This window comes from Dendrobates tinctorius, unplaced genomic scaffold, assembly GCF_039654945.1.
Source record: "Dendrobates tinctorius isolate UK_male_01 unplaced genomic scaffold, ASM3965494v1 ptg000134l, whole genome shotgun sequence".
Lineage (NCBI taxonomy): Eukaryota > Metazoa > Chordata > Amphibia > Anura > Dendrobatidae > Dendrobates > Dendrobates tinctorius.
This window is the reverse complement of record NW_027361802.1, coordinates 2,126,670-2,136,952: the sequence shown is the minus strand read 5'-3', so window position 1 is coordinate 2,136,952 and position 10,283 is coordinate 2,126,670. Positions and strand designations below refer to the sequence as shown.

General features: G+C 42.7%; 1 protein-coding gene across 3 annotated transcripts in view; it reads left to right on the top strand.

Annotated features, from left to right (window-relative positions):
* Nucleotides 1–3,534: 3,534 nt before the first annotated feature.
* The window catches only part of TEK (TEK receptor tyrosine kinase), a 197,850-nt gene continuing 191,101 nt past the window's right edge, over nucleotides 3,535–10,283 (top strand). Inside the window, exon 1 of one of the 3 annotated variants that reach the window (XM_073543677.1) lies at nucleotides 3,535–3,761. In XM_073543677.1, the coding sequence (XP_073399778.1) occupies nucleotides 3,728–3,761 (34 nt within the window). In that variant the 5' untranslated portion in view covers nucleotides 3,535–3,727. Of the gene's footprint in view, nucleotides 3,762–8,510; nucleotides 9,466–10,283 lie in introns of those variants that run through there. The other 2 variants (XM_073543675.1, XM_073543678.1) reach the window with 2 other exon arrangements.

Below are 10,283 nucleotides of genomic sequence, written 5' to 3'. Positions count from 1 at the left end.
TACACAACTTCACCCGATGGCTCCGATTTATCAAAGAAATTTTGCCAGAATTCTGACGTAAATTGCTTTGAAAATGTTGCTGCAAATCAGAGTTGTGCAAAAATTGTGAGACTTTTAGCGTTTTCACACTGGAATACAGGCACGACCCTCGTCTAATTTATGACTAATGGCCCCGTCACACACAGCGATCTCGCTAGCGAGATGGCTGCTGAGTCACAAGTTTTGTGACACAATAGCGATCTCACCAGCGAGATCGCTGTGTGTGACAGCGATCAGCGACCGGCCCTCCCTGCCAGTATCGCTGATCGTTGTAGGAAAGGCCAGGACTTTTCTTTGATCGCTGGTCTCCCGTTGGCCAGCACGCATCGCTGCGTGTGACAGGCGGGAGACCAGCGATCAGCTGGTAACTAACGTACACATCGGGTATCCAAGGGACGTGCGTCCCTTAGAAACCAGATGTGTATGTTAGTTACCAGCGCGCTGATGCAGTGAGCTGGTAACTAACGTATACATCGGGTATCTAAGTGACGCACGTCCTTTGGATGCCCGATGTGTACGTTAGTTACCAGCTCCCTGCATCAGCGTGCTGGTAACTAATGAACACAGCGACGCCGCGCGCTCGGCGTCACTGTGCTGATCGCTGGTGAAGCTGTCTGTTTCACAGCTCACCAGCGATCACATAGTGACTTACCAGCGATCCTGACACGTTGATATCGTTTTCGGGATCGCTGGTGAGTCGTTATGTGTGATGGGGCCCGAAGGAAAGATTTCTGGCGTGACACACAGAGGTGGAGGCCAATTATCATATGCTCCTAATTAAGTAGTGCATGCATCTTAATGAATCAAGACCGCGTGGTCCAACACGCCTTTGTCAAGACCAGCGAGAAAATTGGGAGTCGTTGAAACTCATCTACACCAAACTGCACCAAATTTGACGCGTGGGTAAATCAGGTTCTTCCGAAGGTTTTACACTTGGCATCAGCTCTCTAGTACTTACCGTTGTCTAGATATCTGCCAAAGAAACTGAATATGGAAGCAAATATTAATTTTAAACAACTGGGCCAATCTGCATCAAATTTGGCGCATAGGAAAATATGGATATTGGGTTTGTGCTCTCACGGACCTACCGCTCTCAACATATTACCAAAAAACAGAACACAAAATAAATATTTATATATAACCAAAGAATTGGACTAATCTGCCCCAAATTTGTCTCAAGGCCAGGGGGGAGGGGTTACACTGAGTTCCAGCTTTCTAGAAGATACCATTTTGACATATTTGTAAAGTAAAACCAAAGAAAAGAAAATATTTTACCTGCACAAGACTACCCCAGTGTGCCTCAAATTTGCCACAAACGTAAATCAGGTACTTTAGAAGGTTTAAGACGAGGTTTCATCTTTCTAGGACTTACTATTGTCGACATGCTTGCAAAACATCAGAATAAAAAAGCCAAATATTTATTTAAATTTTTTAAGGGCATCACTAGAGACACGTAAAATTTCTGTGCATAGCAACTTCAATGTGTTAGCTTATTATCAGTAGCAAATTAAGTTTTTAACCACCAGTTTTTATGGGCACCACAGTGGCTCAGTGGGGTCCTTGCAGCCCTGGGGTCCTGGGTTCAAATCCCACCAATGACAACATCTGAAAGGAACTTGAATGTTCTCCCCATGTTTGCGTGGGTTTCCTCCGGCTACTTTGGTTTCCTCCTACATTCCAAAGACATACTGATAGGGAATATAGATTGTGAGCCCCAATGGAGACAAAACGATGATAATGTATTTAAAGTGCTGCTGAATATGATAGCACTATATAAACATAATAAATAACCACACACACAAGCAACAAACCGCTAAACCAAATAGACCCATGTGAAGTTGTGAAATTCTACCAGTACTATACACAGCTCTACAGTATATAGAAAAACATATAGATTAACATAGTATACAGTGGAGCTGTGAATGTAGTGTAGAGTTGTTTATGTAATATGGAGCGGTGTATATTATAGGATATAGTAGTAGCTATACCTGTCATGACTCTGTTGTTGGGTGTTCCAGGATCAGGGGCTCCTTCCCTGTCCCTGATGATGGGGGTACCCTATCTCGCCCTGTTCCCCTGATTACTTCTGATGGTGAAGACACCAGGGCCATGTACCTTGCCTTAGCTCCTGAATCCGCCCTCAATCTGTACCCTTCCCCCACCCAGGGAAGAGGGGAGTAGTAGTATACCGTAATACACCAACAAGACTAACAAGGTAATACAAACAGGGATAAAGGAAAATACCAATCCTACAAATATACTCACACAAACAACAGAGGTAAACATCAGGGAGTGGACGATGGGGTAAAACCAAAGTAGGAGAAGGAGGGGAATTAGCACACACCTAAAACCTAGCAATAGTCACAGATAAATCCACCAAATGCCTTCTCGAACAATAACCCCAAACCACCATCTCCTATCTATTAACCCAATTTAGACTTGCATAACTAATAATCTGCCGATAGAAGAGATCCATACATGAGATAAAAAGTTGAATTTAATTTTAGAATAGCTAAAAAATCACATATAGAACAAAACACAACAGGTAAATAGGTATATGGTGCCCAGTAGGGGGAATCCCCAATACAATCCAAGACAAAGGTTTTACAGAAGTGTGCCACTAAAAAAGTAGCCATAGATATGGAATAGGTCAATTTATAGTAAACCGGTATCCTCACCTAAAAATCTATATGTGGAACAATTACAATGCATAGAATCCTATGACCCAGTACACAAGAGAGATACAGAAAAAACTGTGGATATGGCAATATACCCTATGTACAAGGTAAACTAGTAAACAGTGCCCCTTAATGTTATAGGTGAGGCCCGGTCCATAATAGATGCAATAATAGAAATAAATCCAAGATCATCATGCCTGGGTAGAAACATGGTGCCACTGGACTGAGTGTGTGGATGGATTATCAATTTGTAAAAAGTCGGAACATTTTTGAGGAGTTGCACAAAAATTTTGCAACTTAGTGTTTGAATCAGCTGAAATTGGTGGAACCATGGCGGGACAAATGCGTGGACACACCCGCTCGTCAAATTCATCAATAATTCTGACGTTTTGGATGCCAGAAATACTTTTGCAATCCCTGCCTGGAGTAGCCATTTCTGGTGCATGCAGGCCACTCAGAAGATGAGCATGTTCCTCTTAATGAATTCAGTGCCTTGCACTCTGGGAAGACTCGCGTTGCGTGACTGTGCGCTATGCCAGCCTTTATGAATGGTCCCAAAGACTAAAATAAATACTGCAGAGGTTCGCCTACAATACTGCCATATGCTACAGGTGTGATCTCATTTTTCCAGCAGGACTGAAGTGGATCAACAGAGACTGAAGTGTCCTCGTGAAGGTTGATTTCCAAGCAGAAAGCATCTGTAGTACAGTGAATTAGTGTAATCTTTTTGCCTTTTTACATGTGTGAAGCTCGGCCCTGCTATAATGTGTATTCAGTAAAAAGTCAAGAGACGGGTTGAGTTGGCAAGATGCCTGCTAGGTGTCGGTGCCGTGAGGTATGACTGGATTGATCACCAGTTGGGTGTATATCAGGAAAAGGAGTGGACAAGGCAGGGATAGTTCCTCACTGGAGGAAGGGGAAGCCGAGCATTTCAGGCACAGGATCTGTAATACAAAGGGAGGGACAGATAATCGCATGCTGAGGTGTTACAGAAACGACGAGTCTGCCAAATGCTGAGGCCTTCGAGCATAGCACTATTTATGGGTGGGTGAGAATGAACTGACAATGTGTTATGTCATATAATTCTTTAGGAAAGTAACATTATGGCCGTGGTCCGCATGCCTGTATTCAGATATGCCCCATCTTGGAATGATAACATTTCAGGTTGTATTAGTGGAAAGTATTACATATACATATAGATTATACTTATGGATTGGCAGTCGGTCAACTTGCCCACTGATTTCTTCTGAAGTCATCCACTGTCAAGCCGTGGTAACAGGTCCACAGACCAGTAGAACATCTGACTTGTTTCTTACATACATATCTCCATTATGTTGGTACTTAAGTCCCTAAGTTGATCTCTTCTGTCAGAGGTAATTAAAGTGGGTTTCCAAGGTCAGACTATTGATAGCCTATGAATAGGATAGGCCACCACTCTCAGGTTGGTGGTGAATCTTGGCACCTTCACCAATTTGCTTTGGAAGGGGCCATTTTGCTTGTCAGAGTACGGTAGCCTCTTTACAGATTAACTGCATAATTCTCCAAAACAAAGGAATTCTTACAAAATGGGGAGAATTTTTGAAATAGCACTTTTATTATCACAAAACACCACCCGGGGGTATGTGCACCTTAAATAGTATTATCATAAAAAAATGACTTCAAGACTGCGCATGCGGACTATCGGGGTCCTTCAGGAGTTCACTGGCTGTGGTTATGAAGGTACTCATAAAGCTAGAAGAAGAGGTATTTATGGAGATATATGTGATGAGCGAGAATATAAATGGCTGACACCAATAATAAAATGGCTAACAGTAAAAGCTGTAAGAAATGCAAGAGTATAAGGTAATGTGGAAAGCAATAAATGCATACCATAATGTTAACATTTCAGGAAATGCTTTATGAGCTATAAAGAGATGTATAGGACGATATCCGCATTAAAACAGAAGAATGAGGCGGCGCTTATCAAAGAAGCTAGAGTATAAGCAATGCGTTGTCTTTGAAAATTATAGAAATATATCGTTTTTTGCGTGCAGTTGAGACTATTCTCTATTGTTTCGGGAGAGCAAGATCTGTTTTTTTGCTTTCAAGTATAACTGGTGTCAGGAGAACTTGTAGTAGAATGTTTGTGGCTGCTTTCCTCTTGTCTTTTTCCCTCTATATGGAAATTTATGAGCAACAATTATAATCTCTTTCTTCTATGATAAGTTTCTCAAACACATAACCCCCAAAGCAATTTTTTGCAACCCACAGCTAGGGGCGAGCTGAGCTTGGTGGCAGGAGGGCAGCTGTTAGTCAGGCTGGCATTGTGTCTTTTAAGGGTATCTGCACACTGAGTTTTTTGGTGGTGCGGATTTTGTAGTAAAATCCACAGATAAATCAGCAGGACTAAAGTCCTGCGGTTTATCTGCGGATTTGTCTGCGGTTTTGCCCTGCGGTTTCACACCTCATAATGGATGAAGTGTGAAACTGCAGCGTTTCTGCACAAAAGAATTGACATGATGCGGATTGTAAACCGCAGCAAAACCACGTGGAAAAATCCGCAGCATGTGCACAACGTTTTCCAGTTTACCATTGAAAACAATGGTACTGTACAACGCACCTAAATCTGCTGCGGACCCGCAGCTGCAGAAACGCTGTGGATCCGCAGCAGAATCCACACCGTGTGCACATACCCTAAATGTGCTAGGTGACAACCTGGCTGCATCACCAAATAGCAGGTGCGGCGACACAAAATGCTGTGCATAGCCGCATCTGCTGAATGATGTCACGCAACTCACCTGACGCTACCTATGCCCACTGAGGAGCCTCTCCAAGAAATGGCCAGACTAAAGACGAGCCACACAGCAGGAGGTAAGTGCTATGGGGGTAGGGGATATGCAGGCATAAGGGAGTTGTGGGCCATCATACTGTATGTAGAGAGCTATAGGGCCATCATACTGTATGTAGAGAGCTATAGGGCCATCATACTGTATGTAGAGAGCTATAGGGCCATCATACTGTATGTAGAGAGCTATAGGGCCATCATGCTGTATGTAGAGAGCTATAGGGCCATCATACTGTATGTAGAGTGCTATAGGGTCATCATACTGTATGTAGAGAGCTATAGGGCCATCATACTGTATGTAGAGAGCTATAGGGCCATCATACTGTATGTAGAGTGCTATAGGGTCATCATACTGTATGTAGAGAGCTATAGGGCCATCATACTGTATGTAGAGAGCTATAGGGCCATCATACTGTATGTAGAGCGCTATAGGGCCATCATACTGTTTGTAGGGAGCTATAGGGCCATCATACTGTATGGAGTGGCTGTGGTAGCCATCATTCTGCATGTAGAGAATTGTTGGGCCATCACACTGTATGTAGGGAGCTGTGAGGCCATCATACTGTTATGTTGATATTTGTGGTGGCGAGAATACTGTACACAGGGAGCTGTGGGTCCATCATACTGTAGATAGGGAGCTTTGGAGCAATCATATTTACATAATGAGCTGTGGGTCTAGCAATCTGTATATAGGGGACTGTGGTTCAATCATACTGTATGTAGGGAACTTTGGATTGATCACACTATATATAATAAGGAGCTGTGGGGCTGTTGTTCTTTTCATAAGGGAGTTGTGAAGCCATCATACTGTATATAGAAGGACTGTGGAGACATCATACTGTATGTAGGGGACTGTGAGGACATACTGTATATAGAGGCTGTGAAGCCATCATACTGTATAAAACAGGGCTCTGGGGACATCATACTTTATGTGTGATGGCTGTGGGGCCATTATACTGTATGATGGAATCTGTTGGGCCATCATACTGTATATAGTGGAGCTGTGGAGTTATACTATATATAAGGAACTGTGGGGCTCTTGTTTGTAAGGGAGTTGTAAAGAAATCATACTGTATATAGAGGGGCTGTGTATGTAGAGAGCTATAGGGCCATCATACTGTATGTAGAGAGCTATAGGGCCATCATACTGTATGTAGAGAGCTATAGGGTCATCATACTGTATGTAGAGAGCTATAGGGACATCATACTGTATGTAGAGAGCTATAGGGCCATCATACTGTATGTAGAGAGCTATAGGGCCATCATACTGTATGTAGAGTGCTATAGGGTCATCATACTGTATGTAGAGAGCTATAGGGCCATCATACTGTATGTAGAACGCTATAGGGCCATCATACTGTTTGTAGAGAGCTATAGGGCCATCATACTGTATGTAGAGAGCTATAGGGCCATCATACTGTATGGAGTGGCTGTGGTAGCCATCATTCTGCATGTAGAGAATTGTTGGGCCATCACACTGTATGTAGGGAGCTGTGAGGCCATCATACTGTTATGTTGATATTTGTGGTGGCGAGAATACTGTACACAGGGAGCTGTGGGTCCATCATACTGTAGATAGGGAGCTTTGGAGCAATCATATTTACATAATGAGCTGTGGGTCTAGCTATCTGTATATAGGGGACTGTGGTTCAATCATACTGTATGTGGGGAACTTTGGATTTATCACACTATATATAATAAGGAGCTGTGGGGCTGTTCTGTTCATAAGGGAGTTGTGAAGCCATCATATTGTATATAGAAGGACTGTGGAGAATCATACTGTATGTAGGGGACTGTGAGGACATCATACTGTATATAGAGGCTGTGAAGCCATCATACTGCATAAAACAGGGCTCTGGGGACATCATACTTTATGTGTGATGGCTGTGGGGCCATTATACTGTATGAAGGAATCTGTTGGGCCATCATACTGTATATAGTGGAGCTGTGGAGTTATCATACTTTATATAAGGAACTGTGGGGCTCTTGTTTGTAAGGGAGTTGTAAAGAAATCATACTGTATATAGAGGGGCTGTGGGAACATCATACTGTATGTATGGTGGCTGTGGGGCTATCATACTGTATATAGGGGAGCTGTGTATTTATCATACTATATATAAGGAGCTGTGGGGCTGTTCTGCTTATGTTGTGAAGCCATCATACTGTATATAGAGGGACTGTGGGGACATCATACTGTATGTAAGGGGATTTGTGGGTCCATTATACTGGATATAGAGATGCTTTGAGCCATCATACTGTCTGTAGTGGGTTGTGGGGACATTATACTGTATGTAGGGAGATGTGGGGCCATCATACTGTCTGTAGGTGTTTTGGAGCCATCATACTGTCAGTAGGGGGATGTGGGAAGTTATACTGTATGTAGGGGGTTGTGGAGCCATCATACTGTCTGTAGTGGGTTGTGGGGACATTATACTGCATGTAGGTAGATGTGGGGCCATCATACTGTCTGTAGTGGGTTGTGGGGACATTATACTGTATGTAGGGAGATGTGGGGCCATCATACTGTCTGTAGGTGTTTTGGAGCCATCATACTGTCTGTAGTGGGTTGTGGGGACATTATACTGTATGTTGGGAGTTGTGGGGCCATCATACTGTCTGTAGTGGGTTGTGGGGACATTATACTGTATGTAGGGAGATGTGGGGCCTTCATACTGTCTGTAGGTGTTTTGGAGCCATCATACTGTCAGTAGGGGGATGTGGGGACGTTATACTGTATGTAGGGGGTTGTGGAGCCATCATACTGTCTGTAGTGGGTTGTGGGGACATTATACTGCATGTAGGTGTTTTGGAGCCATCATACTGTCTGTAGTGGGTTGTGGGGACATTATACTGTATGTAGGGAGATGTGGGGCCATCATACTGTCTGTAGTGGGTTGTGGGGACATTATACTGTATGTAGGGAGATGTGGGGCCATCATACTGTCTGTAGGTGTTTTGGAGCCATCATACTGTCTGTAGTGGGTTGTGGGGACATTATACTGTATGTAGGGAGATGTGGGGCCATCATACTGTCTGTAGTGGGTTGTGGGGACATTATACTGTATGTAGGGAGATGTGGGGCCTTCATACTGTCTGTAGGTGTTTTGGAACCATCATACTGTCAGTAGGGGGATGTGGGGACGTTATACTGTATGTAGGGGGTTGTGGAGCCATCATACTGGCTTAATTCTTATTTTGTGGGATACAACTTCAGTAGGTTGTGATACAATGCACAGCGCTGATAAGGGTACGTAACAAGCTGAACGCCTATGTTATCTATCTTTATATGTCTGCCCCTTTCTAAAGATTCTCAATTGTACCATTTTTAATCATAACTGTTTTCTAGTATTTTCTGCACCTGTATAGGAAACACAATCTTCTCTAATTCCGTTGCCACCTATATTAATATTGGCACTGTAGGATCTCCTGCAGTTTGACAATATTTTCTTAGATGTCAATCAAGGGGATTACGATGGATCCGCTCATTGCGATGGGACAATGGCTCCAAATTTGTATAATATCAAAAACATGTCAGCCACTTATTATGGTTGAATAATGCCCACTATCCTGAACCCTTACTCTGGATTCCTCTCCTGAGTGCATTTTCTATGTAGTAAAATGCTGCTGGTACAAAATACCTTAAAGATCCTGCCTTTCACATCCTAATCTAAAGAGGAAACAGGAAAAAGGAACTTTAACTCCCAGTGCTTAGACAGCAGCGAGACAGTAGTATGCCAGTGTCCATGGGAAAGCAGATAGAAACTCCGGCATGCGAGAGCAACACCGAACAGAACAGTCGGGGAGAAACATAATGTGACTTGCACCAACTCTATGAATTCTCGTGGTAATTGGATGGATATATTTTGGAAAGCATGGATTTTTTAGCATTTTTTGCTGTATGTATCTCGCAACTCATGATCTCAGGTAAGAAAATCCAGATAACTCCCTAATAATATGAGATTGTGGAGCTTGGGATGTCTTCCCCACCACAAGACGCTAATACTACTAAGTGAATAGGTATCAAAAGTAATTTTAGAAAGGTTTACTGTAACTACTACCTTACAGAGGCGACACATTTACCTTGTGTAGGTTAGATACAACTGTTAATAGTTTATAGAATTTCCCTTGTACAGTAGATGGATTTTCATTATGTTTAATGTTGATATTGTGTTTTGTGGTATGTTACGCTTAAATCCGCCATACCGAATATGTTCTCCTGTATATGTCAGTCGGGCGAGACAAATGCCGGCCAAACCATCAGCTGAACCACCCAATGTGTATGGGGGGAGGCTTTAGAAAAGTATTAGTAATGTGAAATCGTCCAACACCTTCCCACTAGCAGCGGGAACAACCTGGTGAGATCATGCTGGATGGCCTTGGAGTCCACCGCAAAACTACAAGTCATGATGAGCAATTTGTATCCTGTTATTGTATCTTCAAAGAAGCTCATTTGTACCAACCACACTGGATTACATACCGTACATTACTACTATGGGGGAAATTAGCATTTTTTTCTAATTTTATTTTGGCTTTGAGAAATACATATTGTGTCAAATCACATGAAATGTTATAGAAAATAAATATATGTTTATGAAACTTGACTCGTGAGCCGGGCAATGCATCCAGGGTTGTCAGCAACTTCACAAGTTGCATTTTGATACATATATTTATAATGTGGCTCCTTCAAGCATGGTAAGACTATGTTCACACGTTCCGTTTTTGCAGTGATTTTTTTTTTTTTG